This window comes from Crocodylus porosus, unplaced genomic scaffold (genome assembly GCF_001723895.1).
Source record: "Crocodylus porosus isolate Cpor-Errol unplaced genomic scaffold, CroPor_comp1, whole genome shotgun sequence".
Classification (NCBI taxonomy): Eukaryota; Metazoa; Chordata; order Crocodylia; family Crocodylidae; genus Crocodylus; species Crocodylus porosus.
The window spans coordinates 84,321,403-84,348,825 of NW_017728931.1; the positions used below are offsets into that span (position 1 = coordinate 84,321,403).

Consider the following 27,423-nt stretch of genomic DNA (forward strand, 5'->3'; position numbering starts at 1 on the left):
CAGACTTACCAGCTGAAGGGAACTGTGTCCAGCATCTTTAGGGACTGCTGCCTGCTTATTATATGGCTGAACTGGTGCAGAATCTCTCTGAATCATTTCAGAGGTTTACAGTTTGATTTGGAGCTTTTAATGGGTCTCCCAATTCTATTTGGATTCAGAGATTCAGCCACCAAATCAATCCAAAATCTCCTTCAAATTGAATTGGCTACTGAAGTTTTACACAGCCCTAGTGTCCAGCTACCTTCTTTCCAATAAATAGTCCAATATCTTGAGCTCAGAAAGATCATGGTGAAACCATAATAGCCTCTGGATACAAGATAACAAGGACAAATGGAAGTATCAAGGAGTTGGGAGCTATTTAATTTGATAATAAGTTGTTGGTGAATTGTTTTGATCTCTTGGATGAAAAGGAAGCTCAGATATAGATTTATTATTTATTCTATGTGCCTGGTTAATATAGATGAGGAATAAATCTTTCTATTAAAATCCTCCAGGTTTATGTTTTAAATTTTGAGCAGCTTCTACTTGGTGATTTGTGCTGCATTAAAAATAATATAAATTGCTTAGAAAATCAGCCAATCAAAGTAGTGGTTTTAGCATCTCTCATTTGTCCAGGGTACCTTACTCTAAGCATTAAACAAACATTCTAACTCGGAAAGTGAATAAATCATACAAGTTGAAGCAAAATAAAAAGCGAAAATTCTGCGTGTTATGTTTTATACCCCAGTTTATGAGGGCTGTTTCCTTTTTAAGCAGGCCTGTTTCAGAGATTCTTTACAATGACAGAACTCCTTTATTTCTCACTGCAGCTCTGTTACCCTGCAAATGTAGAAGGGAAGACTCACATTTATAAGTGCAAATATCGATAGGGGTGGGGGAAATCAATACAATGTCTTAGCAAAAACGTTGGCAGGATGTTTCAGTGTCATGCAGGAAATACTTGAATACCTTCAGTATGTGATTGTGAAGAACTATAATAATCCCATGGCACCAGGGTTAAAATGAGGAGTGGAGTGCTCTTTCGTCTTGCCATACCTCCTTTTCCTCCTTGGTTGATCATTTGTAGGGGGAGAGGGGTGATCAGGCAAGGAGGAAGAGGTGGGAAAGCAAGAGTCCCACTCCCTCAAGGTAAGCAAAACTCCTTTTAACCCTGGTGTCTTGGGATTGCTGTCATTCCTCACAACCACATACGAAATGTATTCAAGTATTTCCTGCTTGACGCTGAAGAACCCTGCTAACATCTTTTCTTTAACTATAACAAACAACCCTGCTTTGTTTTGCTTTTCTCCAACTATGGCATATTAGGTTGACCAAGGAGATATTAAGGAGTCAAAAGGGACAAAAGCATACTCCCAATCAGTGATGCCTTCTGTAGAAGAAAGGCTTTTCTGTTTCATTGAAAGTGAACTTTCAACTGCATTTGTGTCAAAATATTGCCGTGTAAGCCACTAGGGAATATAAAGAAGACAGCTTGCATGCGTTGGGCAAGTGTATGAAGTGGGAATAAGTGAACATAACAGTACAAACTTTAATCAGCTCTGATGCTTCTTGATTCTAGATCAGTGGTCTCCAACCTTTTTAAGTAAGAGATCACCTTTGGCATTTAAAAGCAACCCAAGATATACTGCGTACCGCCACTACCTTCCCCCCACCCCCGGCCCCTGCCCAGCAGGTAAGTCTGTGGGGAGGGAAAGGGGGCAGGGGGGTGCAGATCAAGGCAGAGGGAGAAAAAATTATTTGGGGACGCGCCTCCCCAGCAGGTAGTCCCACCTGGCCAGGACCCCACTCAACTTACCCCTGCTCCTGCCTCTGCAGCACTGTCCCTCACTGCAGGGGTCTCGATCTAGCCCCCACCCCTTCCCATGCTGGCGGGCACTCAGCCCTGCACCCCAGCCTCGGATCAACTCCAAGAGGCTCTGAGATCTACCAGTGGATCAAGTTCGAGATCTGCTGTTTGGTGACCACTGTCCTAGATGCTTTGGGTTTTGTGTAATGAAGCATTAGAAGAGAAAAGGGCAGTATGAAGGGCAAAACCTCCACTGTAAACAAGAATATTCTTGTTGTATTCTATGATTTTTTTCCATAGTCTTTCTTGGGGGCTAGATATTTATATTCTGAGTAATGCAGTATTTGATTGACACCATTGGAACCTATATTTGTTGAATGCTAATTACTTTTCACTGTGGTCTGTTTTAAGGTCTTCCTTAATCTTTAAAATATAGTGCTCAGACTATGCTGCCACACACATTGCTGACACAACAAGATGTTTGTAGAAGCAGCTGAACTAAGACAATGAAAAATTAATTTGCGTTGTATTAAAACAGACTAGTCTAGTTAGTAATAAGTGAAAGAAAGGTATGGAGGTGAACTTATTTACACATCTTATTCATTTTAACCTCACTGTTTTATAGAGTGGAGCAGCTAAACAGTTTTCAGAAAGCTTTTTTGTTTGTTAAACAATTTTCAAAAGAGATATGTAGCTCAATGATTTTAAATCCAAAAGTTCTTCTTCCCAAGCTTCCTTAAAAATATGCATCTAGCAATCATAGTAAACAAGCAGACACCTAGACTAGTTTATTAGTTCTACCATTTATATTTTTTCTCAGCTATTTTGTGACACATGCAAGTAAAACCTAGTGGTTGCTCTCCCTTTGCATATAATAAAACCTTGCCCTTATTCTTTCTGTCAGTCTAACTCCTCTTTCTTTTCCATTGACATGTTTCTAGTACCTGTTCAGACTAGCCAGACACTTCTGCCTGATATGTACAGAATCCACAATGCTCCAACACCTTTTCACAAAATGGATACATCCTCCCTGTGGCTTGGAATTGATATACGCTGTCAAAAAGCATTTTCCAAATGGGTTCTTCTTGTCACCTTTACCAGATTTTTATCCTCCATTGTAGGATTGTGCAGTTTAATGTTGCGTTTCAAATCATTTTTGGCTGAGAAAGTGTGTAATAGAATCAGGGCACCCCATGAATACTCTTAACAGTAGGAACTGCCTCTGTTTTGAACACTAGAATCCCAATAGGCCCATGACAGCAGTGAAATTATACTTTTGACCTTGTTCACTAAAGTGCTCTTTGCTCTTTATGATTAAACAAGAGTAACCAACAATAGCTTTTCTAAAATGCATGAATTTCCTCCTTTTTTTTCCCCCCCAAGAAACCCAGAGAAGACAGTAAGTAGTCCCTAGCTGATAACTTGCACCTTAAGCTCATTCCCTGCTCTACATATATGCTTATGGGTGTACACAGTCAAGTACTTTTTCTCATTTATATAAGCATAAATGAGAGGTGCTTCCAAAACACAGTGGTGCTGTTGCTCCATCCTTTATGAACAACACTGTAACAAAGGAAATAATTTTCCCTTTTCTGTTGCTTCAGCCACCATTCTTTTTAACGGCAGGAGGTGACAACTTGCTCCAACTTTTGCTTAGGGTACTGGCACTGAACATAGCAAATAAACAGGATGTATATGTGAGAGTCTTAATGTCAGGGATCATTCGTTTGGCTCCTTATGAAGAATTATATATGTATGGAATAAAATTAAAGGAATAGAAAGGAAATGAAAGAGATCTATACGTGCGCATGCATGTGTATGTGTTTGTGTATATGTGTGTTTGTCTCTAATTTTAATTCCGTTCCTTTAATTTTCTTTCAAACTCTGAATGGTTTTTACAATTATATAAGTGCCAGAGCATGGCCTCTCTACCCCTGATGTAGATACAGTATTTATTGTCATTTTCTACTGTATCATGTTCACTGACGAGGATCTGACACATCACTTGCATAATTTTAGGGTTTACAGAATCAGGAAATGCATGTCACAGATAAACCTGATCTTAAAAGAAATGACTAAGTAGCTCAGCCAAGTTTAACTTCTTCAATTATGTTTAAAAATATATTTATATAAGCTGTTCTGTCTACTTCCTCCAGCTCTGAATGGCTAAGGATAATTGCCCTGAGTGTAGATTCAATGTAGGGATGCCACAAAGTGTGGTTTTGATTGTATTTGTGTAGGACATGCATTAAAAAAATTTAGGCTCAGTAGAGAGGAAACTGGGTAAAATATGATGGGCAGTGTTTATAACAGATGTCAAACTAAATTAACGAAAAGCTTTGCTGATTTCAAAACGATGAGTTGTGTGTTTTGTTTATTCAATTGTTCTAACATGAAATATTATTTTGGGGCACTTTTTAAACAGCACAAGTCAGATGACAAATTAATTTTAAAACAAAGTGGGACCCAAAATATTTTGATTTCACTTCTTGGAAGCAAGTAGTTTTTTATTTTTTCATTGCAGTTCTAAACTAATGATTGTTATGGGTTTGGGAGTAACCATGTCATCAAAAAGATATTCAAATAAACTGGTTCCCAACAAACAGGAATCATCTAGTGTCATTTGCAGCCTAGAATTATAGCTGTACTATATTGTATTTCACCAGGTTAGTTTAAATTAAACGTCACTGCTGAACGTGACAGAATCGGGTGGTTTGTATGACTCATTCTTTTAAGACAGTGTGCAGCAATTCTGTTAGCATCCTATCAGTTTGTGATCATTCACTTTAGCCTAGTGCAGACTATTTATCAATATACTGAGGCCATAATCCCTTCAAACCGAGACTGTTGCTCACGTGAGCAATTACAGATGAAAAGGTTATAAAAACTAACTTATTTCAATAGTTGTCTCTGCTTCAAAGTCAAATAACTTGATCATCAGCAAAAATTAAAGCTAACAATACTATCACACAAAATAGTCAATGCTCTTGATTTAGTTGTTCAAATTAATGTAATGAACTTTCATGCATGCCATAGAGCAGGGGTGGCTCTGGAGTCCAAACTTCCAAGTCCAAACTGAGTAAGGTGCTTCCTGAAAGCAGTTGCGTCATGGGACATGATGTAATGGCTATGGAAGCTGGTCACCGTGTTCTTGTGCAAAGATTCAAGGAGATGCACATTAACTTCTAAAGAGCCGCATGTGGTTCTGGAGCTGTGGGTTGGCCACCCCTGCCACAGAGCCCAATGGTAACTTCCAACAAGCCATTTTGAGTTAAAAAAAGAAAGAGCCATAATTCTGTCTGCCACCATTTCTGCCCAAATAATTTCATGCTCATCTTACCTATTTAGAAAATAAATAGAATGCTAATGGCAGTAGGCAGATATGATGCTGTTATGTAAGCTTCTGTGTTTCACTCTTACCGCTAATATTCAACACATTGTATTATTTACAAGATAAGTGCAGAAAAAAGTCTCTTTCCAAGTAGAGCTGTTTTCTCCAATTTCTTGGCCCTGTAGGCTACTTGTAGTTGGGCTCCCCTCTTTCCTGTGCTTCCCAGCAAATCCTCAGCCTCTCCACCTGTCCCTAATAATTACATCATTAATATACAATGCTTTTAAAACAACTTGCCCCTTTCTGTCATTCTGTTGTACATGTATGTGGGGACTATGTTGATCCACTGGAACACGAAGTGACTCATGGAAAAGTTACAGATTGTAATTTGGCAAATGTGACTGCAAAAAGCTGATTGTGAAAAGCATGACCTTAAGGGCTGTGTTCCAGATATGATCTGTGTTTTGACGCAATCATTACATTTTGATGTGCATGTACATATTTTGATAGCTTTCCAGTGCCACTAGAATACCAGTCCATGAGGTAGTAGCAAATAAACTGATCAAATTAAGGGGTAATTATCAAAAATAAAGGCAACATAAAGGATCACCAGTGGAGGAATCAATGAGATTTAATGCAAATAACAGTAACTTGCTTTGTGGACAGACTGTGAAATAAAACAGTAAATGTTGAAATTCTGATCTACGCTGCGTGGACAGTTCCTAACCTGATTGCTAAATCTGTGGGATCACATGTGCTTCTTCCAACCACTAAGTAAAGCACTGTGTGCACTCCACTTAAAGGGCTCCATAAATAATAAAAAGTCGAGAATACAATTCTATTACTTGATTGTATGCATTGGTAATAAATATAGTAGGAACATTATGGACCAAGTTCTTCCTTAGTGCAATTCTGTTTCAGCAAGTGGAATAACACCCTTGGAGAATGTGGCCTTTATGTACAACAGATACTTAATAGAGATGACAGAAAAATGTTCATTGTATGATGGAATTTTCTTTGTGCCACTTGCAGAAATGCATGTGAAATCTGCCAGATGATCTATAGTCACCCATTACCTGTCTTCCTTTGGCAAGTATCTAGTTAGATGTGTGTTAAACAAGATTTGCCTTGCCATTTCCATTCGCTGCTAGAATGGAAATTTTCTGACATGACATATGACCAATCGATAACTGGGAAGTGACTTGCATGAGTCATCTGAAACCAGTTGGTTAGTGTGTGTCAGCCACTATCAGGATTAAAGCCTGCAAAGTTTTTCTTTAAAATCCGTGATTCTGCAGCACCTCCTCTGGGTGTTTGACTTTCGCTAATAAGGATACCCGATAGTCATATGGTGTGATAAATCCTGTTCTCATTTTTCGAGTGTCAGATTTTTTTGAGCTCTAAATATTGTGGTAAACTTGGCATACACAAATTGTACTCTTGCTATTTAGTCGAACTGACATGGGATGAGAGTTGGTATAATGTTTCAGTAATGATTTGGAAAAAAAGATTGTCTTGCTGTGGTCTGAAGAGAATAAGAACCTCACTAAGATTAGAAAGACACCTTGTGGCCCTGTATCCTCTATAGTATCTGCTAATGATGCTTTTTGATAATTGCAGAGCCATCATAATCCGAAATGGGGAAGTCGTTCCAATGTCTTCAGAATTCACACCGGAAACTGAGCGTCAGCGGCTACAGTATCTGGTAAGAGACTTGAAGCCTGTACCTGCTGAATGTTGTCCTGTTGTATGTCTACAAGAGTTATTAGGTAACATAAATGAGCAAATAGCAAGCGTCCATCCCAGTGTTTTCTGTGCAGTGGCATATAATGCATCAGTCTGGTATTTGTGTGCATGTGAATGAGATTGAGATGTATGTGGTTTCCCTTGCTTAATTAGCAAGGCTAGGGATACTGACGGGTATTACTTTTGTTGCACCTTATATGTGAGTTTTGCACAACAAATCATAATATGCCAGCTGGCCACACATTACTGTTATTGCAAGATACCTGTATGCCACAAAGAACTTGCTGTTTCAATGAGCAGTTTCATTGTGGCTGGTCCATTATTTTTATCCAAAGGTGTGACATGTTCCAGTTGGGCTGTCAGGGGCCTCCCTCTAGACTTTTTGTCATGCAATAGGAACAGTGTGCAAACGTGTGCCTAGGTGTTAAAAGGGCCTGCTTACCTGAAGGGGAATAAAAGTGGCCCTGGTGAGCTGACTTTCCACCTCCTGGAGTTCCTGAAGACAGATGAGTGGAGCAGTGCTCCCATTGGTTGTGTGTCTGGAGAGCCATTGCCCCTTCCCTCCCTTACTACCATAGTGATAGTGCCACACTGGGGCTGCACACTTGGCCTCAATCTTTGGGAACTCTGAGAGACAAAAGGGACAGACCAGTGCTGTCACCACCTGCAAAGAGCCCTGCATGCCAGATCCAACCCATGAAGCCACAGGAGTTTAATACCCCTGAGATAATTAATCATGTTTTTTTTATAAAAATGAAATTTAGCAGTATAACTTGGTGGGGGAAGAGACCGGAGCAGCAGTCCCAGGTGCCACCATTAGGAGTGGACACACAAATAGCCACCACCACGTTAGCAGTTGATTGTGCTGCTGCCCTTGGCACAGCAACAGCCAGCACTGTTGTGGCTACTCTGGGTGCAGAGCTGCCCTGCTATGCCTCTGGTGAAACCATATATGTTTCATATAAAACATTATTAGTCAGTGTCATTTTAGCAAGGGTTTTGATACGATCTCCCACAACATTCTCACAGGCAAGCTAAAGAAGTATGGGCTGGATGAATGGACTGTAAGGTGGATTGAAAACTAGCTAGAGCTTTGGGCTCAGAGTAGTAATCACTGGCTCAATGTCTAGTTGGCAGCCAGTATGAAGTGGAGTTCCCCAGGAGTTGGTCCGGGTGCCAGTTTTGTTCATTGTCTTCATCAGTGACCTGGAAGATGGCATAGAGTGCACCCTCACCAAGTCTGCAGATGACACCAAGCTGGGGAGAGTAGTAGATACTTGGGAGGGTAGGACTTGGATTTGACCTAGACAAATTGTAGGATTGGGCCAAAAGGAATTTCATGAGGTTCAGCAAGGGCAAGTGCAAAGTCCTGCACTTAAGTCAGAACAATCCCATGCACCAGCACAGGCTGGGTTCTGACTGGCTGGGCAGCAGCTCTGCAGAAAAGAGTGTGGGTGTTACAGCGGACAATAAGCTGAATATGAGCCAACAGTGTGCCCTTGTTGCCAAGAAGGCTAACGATATACTGTGCTGCATTAGTAGGTGTGTTGGCCAAGAAAAGTGATTATTCCACTCTTCAGCACTGGTGAGGCATATCGGGAGTGCTGTGTTCAGTTTTGGGTACCCCCACTACAGAAAGGATGTGGACAAATTGGAGAGAGTCCAATGGAGGGCAACAAAAATGGTGAGGGGGCTGGGGGACATGACTTTTGAAGAGAGGCTGAGGGAACTGGGTTTATTTAGTCAAGAGAAGAGAGGACAGAGATTTAATAGCAGCCTTTAACTACCTGAAGTGGGGTTCAAAAGAAGATGGACCTAGATTGTTTTCAGTGGTAGCAGATGACAAGGAGAACTGGTCTCAAGTTATAGCAAGAGAAGTTTAGCTTAGATATTAGGAATAATTTTTTCACTAGGAAGGTGGTAAAACACTGAAACAGGTTGCCCAGAATGGTGGTGGAAGCTCCATCCTTGGAGGTTTTCAAGACCTGGCTAGACAAAGCCTTGGCTGGGATGATCTAGTTGGGGATTCTGCCATGTTCAGCAGTGACATTTAATTTCAACTAACATGGTGAAATACATCACGGTACAGCTGTAATTCTAGGCTGCAAATGAGATTAGATGATTCCTGTTTGTTGGGAACAAGTTTATTTGAATATCTTTTTGATGACACAGTTACTCCCAAACCCATAACAATCACTAGTTTAGAACTGCAACCCCCTGCTTTGAGCAGGGGGTTGGACCAGTTAACCTCTTGAGGTCTCTTCCGACCCAAATTTTGTATGATTCTCTAAGATTGCAGACCCTTTAAAGTTTAAGACTTATGCATCCTTTAAAGTTCCCAGTGCTTTAATGGGCTGTTGGTGTTCCTGAACCAGTAGCACTTTAAAATTTCCAGGTGGCAAGAGTAACAGGGTTCCCTGCAAGCCTTCTGCAGCAGCAGCAGGAGGCAGTCATAGGGGGTCCGTACCCCCAATCAGACCCTGCCAGCCATTTACAACAGAAGCAAGACTGAGAGGGTTCCCTGTAAGTACTATCCTCTCTCTCTCTCAGCTATTTAAAGGGCTGGCAAAGATGCATCGCTCTGGAGCATGCTGCTTGGTGTTGTGCTCTGGGTTCTGCCTCCTTGCTTGCGCAGATGCTTACAGGGCAGCAAGCTCCAGCTGCCTGCCCTCTCGTTAAAGATCCCTGTGGCAAGCAGCCTGCGACTGGATGGGCAGCCTCCAGGTCCAGGACAGAACCACCACAGTGGCTGCCCTGTCCCTGTTGCTTCACTGGGCACTTGAAAGAGAACATGGACACGATTCCCAGGATTGGAAGGCAGCACCCTGCTCTCAGGCAGCTCACAGGCTGGGAAGTTGAAAGGGTGCATAGGCAGCCCAGAAGCTGGGCTGCTTGTCCAACACTTGGGCAGTGGTTGCCTCTCCCCTTGCTCAAGCTCTGCCACTCTCCATAACTTCCCTTTCCCCGTTGCTGCTTGGTCATTGTGCAAGGGTTTTAGCCCCCTGGTCAGTTACTACTGCCATTGCAGCTGCCCTGTCCCCACTGCCACCAGGCAGAGGAAGGAGAGCAGAGCACTGTGGAAAAGCGGTGTGTTTGAGACATAGCCACATGTGAAATATGTCCCTGTTTGAAACACCTTCTTTGTTGTCTGGCTGCCATTTTTTTTTGTGCCATATCAGCCATTTTTAATTTATTGATTTAATTAATCATGATTCTTTGAACATGTAATATGTTATGATCTGTTATGGGAAACTGTTGTGTATCCCATGACAGATAGAATATCTCTTGGGGGTCTATGAGGCATATCTCTTGTGGGCTGCCTCTTTTAGAGAGGGGATCTCAATCAGTGTGTGGCTGTGGGTTGGAAGGAATGAGTCCACCCAAGCTGGTGGGAGTCATGCTAGCTGAGAAGAGACGGGAAACTTAAAGTGCAAAACAGCCTTATTTTGTAAGCGTTCTAGCAAATAACAGAACAATATATTTTGACTTTTACCACTGTTAAAACTAACAGTTGAGCCCCACTGATTGCTTGGTCACACTTGATATCACAGTAAGTGTTGCTTCACATTGCTACAAACCAGTCTCATAGTTTCGCTCTCTGAAAGTCAACTTTTGGTGAACACCGACTAATTATTAACTTTGTGTTAATGCCTGGTTTCAGGTTGGCATGTCCAGGCCTAATGGCCTTCCCCTGTTCCTCAGCCTGGGCCAAGCATCACATTTTTCAGCTGGGTAGAAATGCAGTTCTTTCCTTAAAAATAACATTTTAAAAGAAAAATATAACTTTCTGTTTTGTATTTAGATTGGATTCCTATTCAGGTTCATTGCTAAAGTCTGAAAATTCAGAGGAAAGAGCTACTGTGGGTATACTGGTATTCAGAGACACAAACACAAAGCAGGCCTGATAAATATTTATATTTAGTTACATTTAAGGTAATTTGTTTTTCATTTAAAATGAAGGGAATCTGTAGTATCTTGGGAGTCTGGCACTTCTCTAGAAAATAAGAGATAACACATTTGCCTACAAGGGTTTTTTCCCTCTTTTGATGTCCTTTCTGGCTTATATTTGAAACCAGTAGCTGATTTGAAAAGCACTTCTATAGCTTCCTTTGGAATTTTCTTACCTTTGTTTGTTTGTTTGTTTTATTTGTATATGTAGCAGATGTGCCTGGGCCCTGGGTATCATGTTCAAAGGAAATCCATGAAAGATAGCAAAAGCATGAAACAAAATTAGAGACAAATTCAAATATTCTATAAGTAAAACTTTTGCTTTAGTGTTAAAAAGTTAAAATAAAATAAAAGCAGCTCTGTAACAGTGCTTGGAAAAACTAGTGTTCAGTAAGGGGAAACCTGAACTGGACTCCAAGGTTTCTTATTTAGTTTAAACATGCTCCCACTTCAAGGGCTTTTGATGCTTGTTTTAAGCTATTTGGAGTTCCCTGTCACCCTCCTTATCTATCCTGGGTAATCACCAGACTCTTCCATCATTCTTTTATATCATGGTAAACCTAGATTCACTGCATTTCCTTGCCTTAAGGGCATTTGCTTTGGATTCATTTGGATGCAGTTCTCTGATGCCAGCCTGGATATAGTTCCTTGCATGCTGAACAGAAATGTACATAATGATCATTGTAGCATAAATATTTCACTCTGCAGTTGTAAATGCAAATATTATCTTCCCCAGAGCATATCTACCTGGGGAGTTCACATGAAGCAAGCTAGGGCAAGTAAGCTAGTAAACGAGCTACTCCACACTGATTTCCCATGTCAATGTCCTTAGCGTGTGGTAAGCACAATGGAGTTCACTCCACTTGCAAGTGGTTGCTACCCTGTAACAGTCATCCAGCCAAGGAGTTAATGCTTTTGTGCCATAAACTTACCTTGTAGTTTACAACACGCAGACTTTTCCCTCTGTGTGTGCTTTAATTTAAATAAACAATACATTGCACCTGTTCCGCCCTTGCCTTCTCCACAAAGGGAGAAGTGATATAATGCAGTGTTACAAGTAAAACTGGTTAAACAGCCTGAGAAAACATTTGAACCGGCAGTTTTCTGAGTAGCTCACATTACAATGTTGTCAAGCCAACATCCTTGACAGCATGCACCTGCTCCAGAGCAGTTCCAAGAGCCAGGAGCTACTGCTTAATGAGTCATTCTCACCCCAGCCACCTAGATAGGAACAGCCTTGCCTGCAGCTTTACTCATCGCCGTCTGCCTTCCTATCCAGGAAAAAAACGTACAGCTAAAACGCAATCTGCATCTAATTCAGTGCAGCCCTTCAATACTGCGTGTTGGTTCATAACCAGGCCATGTGGATAGTTGCAACAGAGGCGGTCTGTCAGTGAGCTAGAAACTTCCAGGAGCTTTCGGTGATGGAGCCCTGCAATCGGGCAGCTCCTCCGCAAGATGTCACTTAAGGCAGAGGTCATTTAGCAAAACATGTACAAGTGCTGTCCTTAAATTCCCTTCCCTTAAGGCTCGCGCCACTTCGTGCCTTTATAAATAGGTCCTGTGCATGTCGTAATCCCCCCCAGACAAGCTTTTGCCAGCCTCCTTTTGCTTTGAAATCAAAGGGCTTAGCAGCTGTGACAACTTTTTTTTGCTGATGCCTTTAGCTCTCTGATAAGGAATCATGCTTGCTGCCTGAGTCTGGGGCTTTTCCTGCCAACATGGTGTGAAGGAGATGACAAAATCAGCCCCTGGCTCACCCACAGGATCAAGGTCTTAATACGGTACATGACCTGTTGTGCCATATATATAAAGCTTGACCTCCAGAGTTAGATGTCCCCCCCACCATATTTTCTTTATATAGAAAAGCACACAGCCTGTAACTTGCAGTTCCTGATTGTAATGCATCCAGCACACTTACATTTTATTGAAATATTTTTAGGGATTATATGAAGCTTACATGTAAACACGTTTCATTTTAAATTCAAATTCCATTTGAAATAGGTTTATGCTTTAAAAGAAAAAAAGTGTTTAAATACCTAAATTAATTTTAAAAATTCATTAAAAAAAAGATCTGTTCTTATGAATGCTGGATGGCTCATTAGCTTGCTATGTTCAGAAGTTTTCTAAGACTTCAGCAATTGGGTTGGCAAAAATTGCTTCAATCAGTTTTCCTGTTATCCTCTGAAGAGATTTTTTGCATCATCTTATATTAGGGATCATTTAGTATATTTGCACTAATCATGTAGCTGCAGCAGGAGAGCAGAATAGGCAGCATAGTACCAGTTCGATGCCATCATTCCCTCATGCCAGATCAGAGTTTTGTGAGTCTGAGAGGAGCTCTTTGCAGAAACACAATTCATGTAGGTGCTTCTCTGGCAGTAGGATTAGTTTACAAATCTATTCTTTTACCTGATGTAATGGTAAATGTTTTGTGTGCTTTTTTTTTTTAGAGAGAGGACTCTTTTCCAGTTTCCTAATAATCGGGGTGGTACATGATACACCATTTGCTTTTCAAAAGCTTTTGTCCGGATTTATTACTTTTATTTCATTTGCCCACTCAACCTGTTGGAATCTATATATCTGGATTAATATTAGCTGAACATGCATGTATAATATTCCTGGGGGTAGGGGCTTCTTTCATTCAGGCTCAGATCCACAGATGCCCCAGAGCTCAGCATAATGCACTAACCGAGGGGAGGCAAAGGTAGCTATAGGTCACTTTCTGCACCCATCTGACCCTGGAAGCAGTCAGTGTCGGTCCTAACATCAGTGTAGAATTTGTTTATATAAAGGAAACTCCCAGCTGCCCATTGAAGATCTGGCCCCTGGCTTCTGACTCTAGGGACTGTTTTCCTGTTCTGCCCACCCTCGGTTATTTTCCTTGTTGTTTTGTCTGTAAATATGGATCCAGCCCCAAGTTTGGAACCTCTTCTGGACTTACCATAGTAAGAAACAAATTCTAGTTCGTTGGGTTAGTAAGTACTAATATATACTACTTGAGGAGAGGCACAGTGATTTCTATTATATTACAATACCTTGAGGGATCGGTAATGTATACCTGTGGGTGAAAATGACAAGCCTGGTAATACCAAGGGTTGTAATAAAAATTCTTTTATATATGGCGTAAAAAAATGACACATTTGGGGATAGAGGAAATAAATTAGGATTAAGAAGACTTAGTTAAAAGAATTCTAAGGCACATGTAATGGTCTTCATAGCCTAATTTAGTTGGGACGTGAGTACAATATCTAGGCATAACTTGGTTTTCATGTTTGCTTTGTAGATCAACTTTAATAAAAAGGAAATGGGGTGGGGGGGAATGACCTCTTGAAAGAAAAGTAACTGCAACATTTCCATGAGTGGGTTCCATTTTATGGAACTGACTTTTAAAAGAACATAACAACTGTTAAATTTTCAGTGCATCCAACCATAAAGCACACCATAAAGTGACTGGATCCCAAAAACATATGATATAGAATACTCTAAATTTGTGCCAAAAGAGGCCATAATAGTGGTTGAAAGATAAATGGTGGAAAATATTTTGGGTAGTAAAGCTAGAATAACATCATGAATCCTCATTATCTACCCTCATAAGAGGACAGAAAATAAAGAATTTGATAATTATCAAAATGATTTGCGGTTACTTTAAAGCCAAGCAACATTTTTGTCTATTTGGTGCGGTATCTTTGGATCTGCTGATGGATCTGCTCGTGTTAAAGACCTGCAGATGTTTAAGATTTTCATTATCTTTTCCTTTTTGGTTCTTCTACACAACACAGTGTGGGAAAGAAGAGCCATGTGATAAATAGAGAACACTAGTTCTCAACAAGTCAGGCTGAAAGAAGTCAGTGCTAGATATTATTGTAGCACATTTTTTGTCTCCTTGTAGAATTACCAGGGAAACATCAAGAATAACTGCAAAAGAAATGTTTTGCCACACAAGAATTCAGCTCACATTCAAACACCAGCAGCTTCTAGATTCCTCTCCTCCCGTTCTCTTTTACTAATGCCAAAAATATTAGAATCAAGTTAAGTTCCCTATATTGTAAATCAAACATGAGGTTTGGCTGCAGCAGAGAAATCTTATTTAAACATTAACAGTTCAGTGGTAGCTCTGCCAGCTTTATTAATCTTATTTCACTTGTGACCTTAGACTTTCCATCTGAGTAAATCTTTATGAAATGCAGTCGCTCCCAGTTGCTTTTCTTTTGCAGTAGTGGAAATTTTGTTTTCAAGGGAAAAATGCTAAAAACTTATGACTTAGTTTCTTGTAAATCCATCTATGACCCAGTGAATAATAATCACATGTATGGGTTTGTTTGTTTTAACAATAAGATTTTAGGTGTATTTTTTTTAAACTGTGCTTCTGGTTTAAAAAGGAAAAGGTAGTAAAAGGTAGTAGACATTAATCTTCATTCCTGATAATCAGGGTGGGGGATGATGCACTGTTTGCTTTTCTGCATTTATAATAGCTTAATCAGGACAATTTGTTTATTTTTTTAAAAATGGAAGAGAAAAGGTTTGCATACTCTTGAATTCATTTTTCAGTGTGAGAGATAAAAATACAATAAATTTAATGCAAAAAGGTGCAATTTAATATTAATTTTTTGGAGTTTAAGACTCCAGTTAAATTTTAAAAAGAACCACTGAAATTAGCTAGGAAGACCTGTCTCTTGGTTGTCAGAGTTTAATCTGTAATTAACAAATAGTTTTTATAATGTAATATGCAGAATCAAACCTGCCTAGAATATATAGTTTTCAGTATAAAAGGAGGAAATAAGAATGCAGTGATTGGGTATATTTTAAAAACTGAATGTCTAAACTACTAAAAGTAAAGCGAGCCTCTTTCAAAGGCTAGTTTAGTATCTCTAGATGTTTTCTAAAATAAGTAATGCCTTACATATTGTAGTAGTTTTGAACTGCTGTAGCTACGATGGCCCAAAATGTACAAGAAGCAAAGTGTTCTTTTGTTTGTTTGGGGATTTTGGAGTAGGGGTGGGAGGGGGTTGGGTTTTTTCAGGGTTTTAGTTTTGTGGAGTTTCTTGGGTTTTTTGTTTCTTTTTGGATATCTTATATTGGATCAACTGTGTAATTGAGAGAGATGCTGGGCAAGCCTTTAGGTGCAAAATGATCTTCAGGTCAGACCTGAAGAAGGGCACTTTATACAAGAAAGTTTGTTCAGCATTTTTCCCAACTACACAGTTGGTCCAGTGTAAGGTATTGCCAAAAAATGCCCCCAAAAAACAAAACAAAGCCTTGCCTCTCATAGATTCATAGATGTAGAGTCGGAAGGGACCTAAGTAGATCTTCAAGTCTGACCCCCTGCCCTGGACAGAAGGGAGAACTGGGCTCATATGACCCCAGCTAGGTAATTATCAAGCCCCCTCTTAAAGACCCCCAAGGTAGGAGCAAGCACCACTTCCCTTGGAAGTTGGTTCCAGATCCTAGCCGCCCTGACTGTGAAGTAGTGCTTTCTAATGTCCAGCCTGAACCTACTCTCAAACAACTTATGGCCGTTATTTCTTGTCACTCTGGGAGGTGCTTGGGGGAACAGGGACTAGTTCCCCACTAGTCCACCCTGGTAAGTTTATAGATGGCTACCAGGTCCCTTCTCAGCCTTCTCTTGTGGAGGCTGAACAGGTTCAGGTGCCATAGCCTCTCCTCATAGGGTCTGTCCTGCTGTCCCCGGATCATGTGAGTGGCCCTCTTCTGGACCCTTTGATGCTGCCCACCTCCCTCCTAAAGTGCAGCACCCAGAACTGGACACTGTACTCCATCTGTGGCCTTACCAGTGTTGCACAGTGGGGGGGAGGATCACCTCCTTGGTCCTGCTTGTGATGCATCTGTGGATGCACAACAAGGTGCGGTTAGTCTTACTGACTGTGTCCTCACATTGGTGACCCATGTTCATTTTGGAATTGATAATGACTCCATGATCATAATGCCTTACAATAATTTCGTTGATTAGAAACAGTGATTCATCTAGATGGCCCTATAGAACAGTATTGTTGAGGAGCTTAAAAGATTAGATTATATTCCTGTCTGGACTTTTTCAGCTGTATGCTGAGAATTGATATGCTGTTCCAACATAAAGAAGGGTGATCTTGACACTGCTTGAAAGTTGGCCATTAAAAGTAGAGTATGGTTTAATCAGTGGATTGGAACATATTCCTGGACTTCATTTCCATAAAGCTTAGAGGTCCCTCTCCAAAGATGGACCAGAATGGGAACAAGTGGATAGGCACTGTGGAATTGTGATGTGCTCAGCCACAGCCAGTCTCAGTTAAATTTTGTGTGAGCAGATTCAAGCGTAAATGGCAGAAATATTTTATTGTGAGCTATTTGAATTAGAACCACCAGGTAGATCAACAAAGATTTCCAGTACATCCAGCTCACCTTTGCTGAGCACTAGATTTATGGCCTTCCTAGAAACTAATGCTAGCACATTTGGTGTATCCTGGCTACAACTGCTACTGAAGATAAAGCAGATTTTATTGCTTTAACTCGCACATTAGGGGAAAATGGGTCATCTCAAAAAGAATTGAAAGTGTATGTGGCCGTTTCTGTATAATTTTACTTCACATGTCTCAGGCAGCAGTTGGCTATCTGTAAATGCAAAAAAACCTTTGTATCTGCTTATCCAGATACAAATTGGAGGAATTCTTTATAAGTTGTGTAAGCTCAGCCACACTGTTTTAAATAGATTAATCTTTTATACTGGGTGATTTGTGAATAAATTCTTTGTGTCGAAAATAAAAACGTATACAATGCTGAACTGAAGTATCATATTTTTAGTAAGGTGAGCAAGGAGTCCTTTCTAATAAGGCCAACAGTTACCACATCTAGAGTGCAGCAGATCAAGACTGAGAGGTATTGGCAGAATTCCATAAATATTAGGGCTGATCAAGAAACGTCATCTGTTTTTGACAAAAATTGATTTTTTTTTCATTAATTAAATTCCATGTTAATACTGTCAGTAATTCATTTCAACACTGAACCCCTGGAAGAAAAATCCAGACTGTCTGGCCAGCATCCAAAATAGGATAATAAAATCATAGGAAAGTAGGGCTGGAAGAGACCTCATGAGGTCATTTAGTCCAGCCCTCTGCTCATGCCCGTGATTACACCATCCTAATGAAGTGTCTTTGTGACCTGGTCCTAAACATTTCCAAGGATGGAGATTCCACATTTTCTCTAGGTAGCCCGTTCCATTGCTTGATCACCCTCATAGTCAGAAAGATCCTCCTAATCTCCATCCTAAATTTCCTCTGCTGCAGCTTGAGGCCATAGTTCCTAGTCCTGTCCCATATGGCCACAGAGTGAAGCTCATTTCCATTCCCTCTATAATTGCCCTTGAGCTCTTCTTCAGACATATTTCTGTTTTGAAATGCCACTCTGTCTCATGGCAGTTGTAATTCTGGTACCCTGGGTTCCCATTCCATTTTTGTGGGTCAGACTCCCTGTTTTGGACTTTTTCCTACAATTCATCCCAAGCCTACAGCTACCATGAAGCCTGAGCTTCCATCACCAGGTGCACAGTTATGATGCATTGTAGGAAATAAATGCTGATTGGGAGTCTGTCGTACAGTAGAAAAAAGAATTGTTAGGCACCCAAGCCTGCAACTCCCAACAGGTATACTCCAAAATATTTTGGATGAACACTCAGTTTCTTGTGCAAAGGAGCATGCTTCAAATTTTTATAAGATATTACCCATACTGTGACTGAATCTATCCAGCTTAAGAATGTTATTCAGAGGGGAAGAAAAATAGCGTGAACACAAATATTGTGTGACAGAGTTTATTTCTTATAGACAGTTTGTTAGGAACCGGAACAGAGTAGAAAAAAAGAGTTAGAACTGCTCCGTTCTTTAGAAGAAGAAAAGTAGTTTTTGAAATTACTACAAAAATAAGGGTTACCTGGCTCACTGAAAATAGGTAGCTAGCCATGTTAGTCTGAAGTTATGCAGAACTAACTAAACTGGAGATGCATCAGCTTTCCTAAGCAACAGATTACTTCATCAGAAGTATCCTGTCTTCTCACTGAAGTTTACCATAGTACAATGGGAGCTGGGGTGGCATAGGCACTAGGGCACACAGGTGATAGCCCAGAGGTTTCATGAGGCCCTAGCTAAAGCACTCACAGTGCCACCCTGTCAGATTCCAACAAATCTGCAAATTCTGCTAAGTACCTTGTTGCATAAAGACACAAAAAAGGAAAGGAAAGGACTATAGTTCACTGGTAACAATAGTTGATTGTGTTGACAAGTACTGTCATACTGGATGGTTGGAACTTTAGTGTCTCTTCCCAGCTCTGCTTGTCACTTTCTTTGTGGGTTTGGGCCTCGCCCACTTTCCACCGCAGATCTCCCATCTATGAAAAAGGAAAACCAGCTTACCCACCTTAGCAACCTGCCTTTTGATGAATGAATCAATGAAATGTGCTAGAGAACTACTACATATTACCATTTTTTGAACTGGAAAAAGCTGATGGATTTCGGGAGATGTAACTCTTAATTGTGGACAAGAACAAATTGTTTGCCACACTGAATACCAGTGTGTTAGAATGTATTCATATGTGTAAATATCATTTGGTAGTATTAGCTAGTCCTGTCCTTCACATTTTTAAAATAAAATAAGAGTGAAATAGCCGTGTTATCTCATAAAACATGGATGAAATTCATTTTATGATAAGTGTGTGATCTCTGTGGTTTGTTTTTTTGCCTGTAGGCTTTCATGCAGCCGCACTTGCTGGGAAATGAGTTCACACATTTAGAGTTTCCAAGGAGGGTGCAGCGTAAAGAAATCGGAAAGAGGATGCTCTACAGGGACTTTAACATGACTGGCTGGTAAGAACATGCCTCTTCTCAGTGCTGAAAGTCAAAAACCTGAAATCCCACTGTGTATGCATTTGTTTATTAAAATACCCCTGTCTACACTAAAGCAGATGTGTTCATGCATTGTGAGAGAGAAAATGTCATTCTCTCTTTGTTTGTTTTTTAAGAGACTAAATTAGATTTTTTCTCTTGAGCTATGGCCAGAGCCTATCCACAAAGTTTGAGAACTGCGACTGCAACAAGACTGTCAAAGCACAGTCATTGAAGGTGAACCTCTGTGAAAGCTGCATATTTTTCATAAATTACAAATCATTTTCCTTTACACATATTGTAGTATCTGGCTAATAGAAGATGGTTCTTTTTCTTTAATGTGCATAAAAACTCCTGCAATAAAGAAAAAATTGGTTCCTCTATTTCAGCACAGCAAAGATGACCTCTGAATGGATAATCCTTGTAGATGTTTTTAACTACAGACCATACTTCTGAATAAAAAGAGTAGCCAACTTAAAATGAGAAGATTTGAATGAACAGAAGTCACCGCAATTGCTTAATGCAATGAAGATAGGAGGATGAACAAACCTGAATCTGTGGCAAAATTGTCTAGTTTTTATGTCTGTTCAGAGAATCCCTTTAAATGGGAAACTTAGGCTAAGGAAAGTCTGCTCTGTACAGTTACATGCTCTTTATGTGATTTTTTTGTAAATGAAAAGAACATTTTACTTCCCTGTGCTGTGCTTGTCTTAGCAATCGTTACAATAGTTCGGCCAGCAATGGAAAGGGCAGACAAGGTCCAAAAACTGAAGCTCTGGTATATTTAGAGCAGTGGTTCTCAACTTCACTGGACTTAAAGCACCCTTTGCTGGGTTCAAGGCACCCTCCATAACTTTTATGAATTGGAGTTTCACAAACTAACTTTAGAGATTACAGCTCTTTCTTGCAGAGGGGCCTGGCTGTGGGGATGGGAAGTCATCCAGGCAGGGACAAGCCTGAGCCTGCGCTTAACTGCTTAGTTTATCAGCTTATTTCCTAACACCTCAATTTCTCATACTTCATGGCACCCTTCAAAAGATCTGGCAGCACCTTGGTTGAGAATCACTGGTTTAGAGACTTGTAGGCATATCATTTATGATGTCAGTCTGTTCAAGTCTTCCTGGTATAATGGCTCATGATTAGTTAGTACTTCACTACTAAAAGTGTCGTGTTGTTTTAATATTCAAAGCAATTGCCAAATTCTGTTAAAAGAATATGCATAACATAATATGCAGACTGAGTTAAGCTAAGAATTGCCATCACTGGCCATCATCACTGAACAATGTTCTTGTCAAAGTATCATAGAAAAGAGAAGTAGGGCTGGAAGGAACCTCCAGAGGTCATCTAGTTCAGTCCCTGCCTGAGGCAGTATACAATCCCTCCTTTAAAATAGCTGTTGCATCAGAGGATTGGAGGGTAGCAGTAATTTAAAAAAAAATTGAGTATGATCTGGGGAATTACACGTAGTAAAAAACTTGTACTTTATATAAACTGAACTGAAATTAGAAATACAATGTTAGAGGACCTGGACAAACAAGAGATGATAGGGTAGGTGTGGGCAAAATATGATCCACGAATCGGATCCAGTCAGCCAGCTGATTGAATTTGACCCACAGAGGCTGCCCGCCAATTGGTTGGATCTGGCCCGTGGCTGCCCCGTGACACTCCACATACAGCTGAGCCCTGCTAGAGAGCAGCTAGCACTGCGCTCCTGCCTGTGCCTGCTGGCCTTAGTCCAGGCCAGCATGCAAATCCCTTGGCGGGGCTGCTCCTAGTGCGGCTGTAGCTGCCCAGGTGCGATCAGCTCTTCTCACCTCTAGCAGCAGCTCCTCCTTCTGCTTCTGCTCCTGCTTCTGATGCACCACTCCAGGCAGGGAGAAAGCTTCAGCTGAGACAACTGCCCCAGTGAGCGGGGCTCTGGCTTCAGCTTCTGGCTTCATTCCAGCCAGGGCTTTGTTGAGCCAGGCCTTAACCTCCAAGGATGGAAATTCCACGACCTCTCTAGATAACCTGTTCCAGTGCTTCACCACTTTCTTAGTGGGACAGTATTTCCTGATATCCAACCTAAACTTCCCTTGCTGCAACTTGAGACCAGCTGTATCCTCCTTGGAACCACCCTTCAGGTAGTTAAAAGCTGCTATCAAATCCTCCCTCAGTCTTTTCATCTCTACATTAATAAGACTGGTTTCCTCAGCCTGTCCTCATAAGTCATGCCCCAACCCCGTCACCATTTTTATTGCCATCCTCTGGACTCTCTCCACCTTGTCCACATCCTTTCTGTAGTAGAGGGCCTAAAATTGGACACACTACTCCTGATGTGGCCTCACTAAGTGCAGAATAGAGAGGAATTATTACTTCCCTTGATCTGCTTGCAGCACTTGTACTAATGCTGTTAGTCTTTTTGGCAACAAGGGCATACTGCTGACTTGTGCGTAGCTTATGGTCCATTGTAACCCCCAGGTCCTTTTCTGCAGAGCTGCTGCCCAACTAATCAGCCCCCAGCCTTTACTGGTGTTTGGGATTGTTCCGTCCTAAGTGCAGGACTTTACACTTGTCCTTGTTGAACCTCATATGATTTCTTTTGGCCCAATCTTCCAATTTGTGTAGGTCACTGAATCCTAGCCCTACTCTCCAGCATATCTACTACTCCCCCCAACTTGGTGTCACCTGAGAACTTGCTGAGCATGAACTTCATCCCATCTTCCAGATCATTAATGAAGATATTGAACAAAATCAGCCCCAGGGGTCAGTCTGCTTGATACTAGCTACCAGCTAGACATGGAGCCATTGATTACTACCCTGTTGAGCCCAATGATCCAGCTAGCTTGCTATTCACGTTACAGTCCATTCATCCAATCCATACTTCCTTAACTTGCTTGCAAGAATGCTGTGGGAGACTGTATCAAAAGCCTTGCTGTAGTCAAAGTATACCATGCCCTCTGCTTTCCCTGCATCCAAAAAGCCAGTCATCTCATCATAAAAAGTAATCAGGTTGGTAAGGTGTGACTTGCCCTTGGTAAATCCATGCTGGCTATTCCTGATCACTTTCTTCTGCTCCAAGTGCTTAGAAATGGATTCCTTGAGGACCTGCTCCATGGTTTTCTGGGGATTGAGGTGAGGCTAACTGGATTGTAGTTCCCTGGATCCTCCTTCTTTTTTTTAAAAATGCACACTATATTTGCCCTTTTCCAGTTATCCAGGACCTACCCTGATTGCATGAGTTTTCTAAGGTAATGGCCAGCAGCTCTCCAGTCACATCACCCAAGTCCCTCAGCACCCTCGGTTGCATTGCATCCAGCCCCATGGACTTGTATGTGTCCTTTTCTAAATAATCCCTGACCAATTCTTTTACCACTGAGGTCTGCTCACCTTCTCCTGCAACTGCGCGGCCCAGTGCAGTGGTTTGAAAGCTGACCAAAGTAAAAAGGCATTGAGTACTTCAGCCTTTCTCCTCATCATCTGTCACTTAAATTGCCTCCCCAATTCAGTAAGGAACCCATACTTTCTCTGACCTTCCTCTTGTTGCTAACATACTTGTAAAAATCCTTCTTTTTATCCTCCACGTTCTTTGCTAGCTGCAACTCCAGTTGCTCTTTGGCCTTCCTGATTTCATCCCTGCATGCCCAAGCAATATTCCTGTGCTCCTCTCTAGTCATCTGTCCAAGCTGTTACATCTTAAACTTCCTTTTCTGTGTTTAAACTCACCAAAGAGTTCTCCCCTAAGCCAGGCTGGTTGCCTGCCATATTTGCTGTTTTTCATGCACACTGGAATGGTATGTAGTTGCATAGTAGTCACCCTATGTCTCTGAAATGGGATATTGCAAAATTACTGGGGTTCAGGGATGTAGATATAAAGAATGATCAGAGATCTAGAAAAGGTCACAGAGAGAGGTTGGGGAAAGCTACATTTCTACCTTGAAAGGAAAGGAAGGAGTCAAAGAAAAGGGAACATGATAAAAATATGTTCAGTAAAAATGCTATAGAGAAGGTAGATGGGGAAACAGAGGAACAAAGTGACCTCCAGTGAAATTAAAAGGTGACAAAGTCAAGCCCGATGAAAGGAAATGCTTTTTCAAACCACATGTGATAGCACTGTGGAACTCGTCATAGAATGTTGCTAAGGCCAGAAATCGAGCAACCTCAAAAAGTTTTTCATCAGTCATATTGGTAACAAGTATATCCAAAACTATAAATGCTAAGAAACTTTGGAAGAAAGAGGAATTTTATCATGCTTCTAGGCTTAAGACAGTTTCTAATTACAAGGGATTAAGAGGTTTTATGCATCTTTCTCTGGTCACTTAGAAATAGGATACTGGCCTTGAAGTCTGATGCAATACATTCCTGTTAGCATTGTACTTACACTCTGTGTATTCTTACATCATCATTTTTTTTATGTTCTATTTGTCTAAAGCTATGTTCACACTCAAAATTTTACTTCCATTTCAGCATATATTAACCAATATACGTACTAATATAGTCTAACAAAAGAAGTTTGGTGAAACATGACTAGCTACCTATGTATGTGTCCTGGAACAAACGACAGTTAATGTTTACACTACAGACTGCAATCCTGTTAGTCATGGTTTAAAATTCACTGACTTAAAATTCAACCCCAAATATACCTGTATGAACTGAGCTGAACCAGAGAAGAAAGGTAAGAGTCACAGAAATATATGTGGATGAAGATGCTAAGCTCTTCCTACCTTTACTGTGGTTTTTATGTGAGCAAAATGTGTCTGGTTGTCGTTACTCGGGAAGCTAGATGCTGGTAGGCAGCTGCTTAGTTGATCTCAGGAGCTGGCATGTCAGCATTCTTTTTTGTTCCTTGACCTCAGGGCTGAGGACTGTGAAACAAAGAAAGCACTTCTATGTTCCTGTGAAGTTTTCCTAGTCAGGGTCAATGGAGACAAGAAATGCTATTTCAGTTTTAAATGTACTTACTTTTCCTTTCCAATATGTACTTGGATAATAACAACCTCCTAGGCAAAGGCTTTCTGTTCGGTACACAGTGGGACTTCAACATTTCAAATCCTTTTAGTGGCTAAAACTATGGTTAAAATATCAAAGAGATTTCCAGAACATTTTTAATAGTAATGCACGCTGCATAGACATAGATCTCGTAGACAATGAGGCTGGAAGGGACCTTGAAGATCATCGCACCTTGTCGTGTATTAGCAGATGCATGACCAACAGACAGAGGGAGGTGATGCTCCCCCTCTATGCAGCACTAGTCAGGTCGCAGTTGGAGTATTGTGTCCGGTTTTGGGCGCTGCACTTCAAGAGGGACACAGAGGATCTGAAAAGGGTTCAGAGGAGGGCCACCCACCCACATGATTAGTGGTCTCTGTGAAAGACCCTATGAGGAGAGGTTGGGAGATTTGGATCTCTTCAGCCTATACAAAAGATGGCTGAGGGGTGACCTTGTGGCTGCCTATACATTTGTCAGGGGAGGACAGCAGGGAATTGGGGATGCACTGCTTACCAGAGCACCCCAGGGAATAGGAATAATGGGTGAAAACTAGTGGAGAGTATATTTAGGTTAGGCTTTGGAAAGAATTTTTTTCCAATAAGGTTGGCCAGAGTCTGGAATGGGCTTCCAGGAGAGGTGGTGCTGTCACCTAACTTGGAGGTCTTCAAGAGGAGGCTTGACAATCACCTGGCTGGGGTCATCTGACCTCGGTCCTCTTTCCTGCCAGGGGCAGGGGTCAGACACGATGATCCATTGGGTCCCTTCTGACTCTGTAATCTATTAATCTAAGTCCAGCCCCCAGTGCCAAGGGCAGGAAGTCAGCTAGGGTCAAAAGATCCCAGCAACATAAGCATCCAAACATGTCTTGAATGAATCCAGAGTAGGTGCATGCACCATTTCTGGAGGGAATCTATTCCAGGCCTTGGGGGCTCACACAGTAAAGAAGTTTTTCCTTATGTCCAGTCTAAAATGGTCATGGAGGAGTTTATGACCATTGGTCCTTGTTATCCCTTTGAGCACTCTGGTGAACAGGTGTTCCCCCAGATCCTGATGCATACCCCTTGTGTACTTATAGGCAGCCACCAGGTCACCCCTGAGCCTGCACTTTTCCAGACTGAAGAGTCCCATGGCTCTCAGCCTCTCATCATGAAGCCTATTCTCTTGCCCTCTGATCATGCGTGTGGCTCTCCTCTGGACTCTCAAGCTTCTTGACATCCTGCTTAAATTCTGGAGCCCAGAATTGGATGCAGTACTCCAGCTGTGGCCTCACCAAGGCCAAGTACAGTGGGAGGATGATATCGTGAGATTTACTTGAGAAGCATCTATGGATGCAAGCCAGAGTTTTGTTTGCTTTGCCAGCTGCAACATCACATTGGTGGCTCATGTTTGTTTTGTGGTCAATCATAACCCCCAAGTTGCTTTTAGTAATGGTGCTAGTGTAGCACTGACGAGCCTATAAGCGTGCTGAGGGATTTTTTTCCCTCCCCGAGGTGGAGTACCTTGCGTTTTTTTGGTATTGAATGTCATCAGGTTTATATCCACCCACTTACTAAGCTTATCGAAGTCTGCAGATCACTAGCCTATCCTCAGTTGTGGACGCTATGCCACAAAGTTTAGTGTCGTCGGCGAACATGGCCAGTGCGCTTCTGACACCGATGTCCACATCGTTGATAAAGATGTTAAAGAGAACCGGTTGAGAGACAGAGCCTTGCGGGATGCCACAGATCACGGAGCGCCATAATGATTCGCTTCCATCGACTACTGCTCTCTGGGTCCCACCTCAGAGCCAGCTTCCCAGCCATCAGGCTGTGGCATAGCCGAGGCTACAGTTGGCCAGTTTTTCCACAAGGAGATCAAAGGTTTTTTTTAAAGTCCAGAATATGATGTCAGTCTCTTCTCCCTTGTCCAGGTGATGCATCATCTGTGCTGTGGGATGAGTTTAGATAGCCCTTGAGGTCTTTTTCGAAACCATGATAGTATAACACAGCAGTCACTAAGATGCAGGGTTTTTCTCCTCAGGATTCTCGGTTCCATTTTCTCCCTTCTCTCCTTGAATTGGCGGAAATTGGGATCAGTGACCCAAGCAGCCCCTAATTAAGGTAACTGTTATGGAGACTATATCAAGATCTTCTCCTTCACTGTATGTATTTTTCTAGATGACATACTGTAGCTTAGCCTACTCCCTAGGCTGTACCAGCAAGCGTACACTAATTCACTGCCAAAACTTCATTGCTTAGTGCCAAAATTGAAAAGGGGAATTGATTAAAAAGATTTTTGGTCAGCAAACTTCCTGTGGGTTGATACATGTACATATGAGTAGAAGCATGTGGGTGGTTTTAGGAAAAAAAGGCCACTCACACAGTTACTGAATGCAAAGAGAAAACTCTCAAAGCCTGGTGGTGTTTAACACAGCTTCAGTGTTTTCTTTGGAAAGAAACATTATTTTAAATTTAGGCCATTTTCTGTCTTTTCTATTAGAAGTACGAGAATTATTTTTCGCCTTCTGTGCTCTGGAGTTTTTCAGAGACTCAACAATGCATTGGCTTGACCAGCTTGTTTGGATTACAAAAGGTTATTGTCTCTGGGACTCTCATCATGCAGTTGGCCTATTTTTTTTTTTCCCTGTGAAGTTTCCGCATGGCTCTGCCTCAGCAACCCACAGTGGTAGCAGAGCTGCCAAGCTTCCCCATAGCATTAGGGCAATCATAGGTCCAGTGATGCACATTGTATCACTAGTCTAAGGCTGCCTCTAATTGCTTCGAGACCAAGCTTTCTC

General features: G+C 41.4%; 1 protein-coding gene across 3 annotated transcripts in view; it reads left to right on the plus strand.

The window, feature by feature from the left end:
* The window catches only part of PPM1H (protein phosphatase, Mg2+/Mn2+ dependent 1H), a 207,752-nt gene that overhangs the window by 136,999 nt on the left and 43,330 nt on the right, over positions 1-27,423 (plus strand). For all 3 annotated transcript variants that reach the window (XM_019543308.1, XM_019543309.1, XM_019543310.1), the window contains exons 5-6: positions 6,738-6,822; positions 19,542-19,660. In XM_019543308.1, the coding sequence (XP_019398853.1) occupies positions 6,738-6,822; positions 19,542-19,660 (204 nt within the window). The remainder of the gene's footprint in view (positions 1-6,737; positions 6,823-19,541; positions 19,661-27,423) is intronic.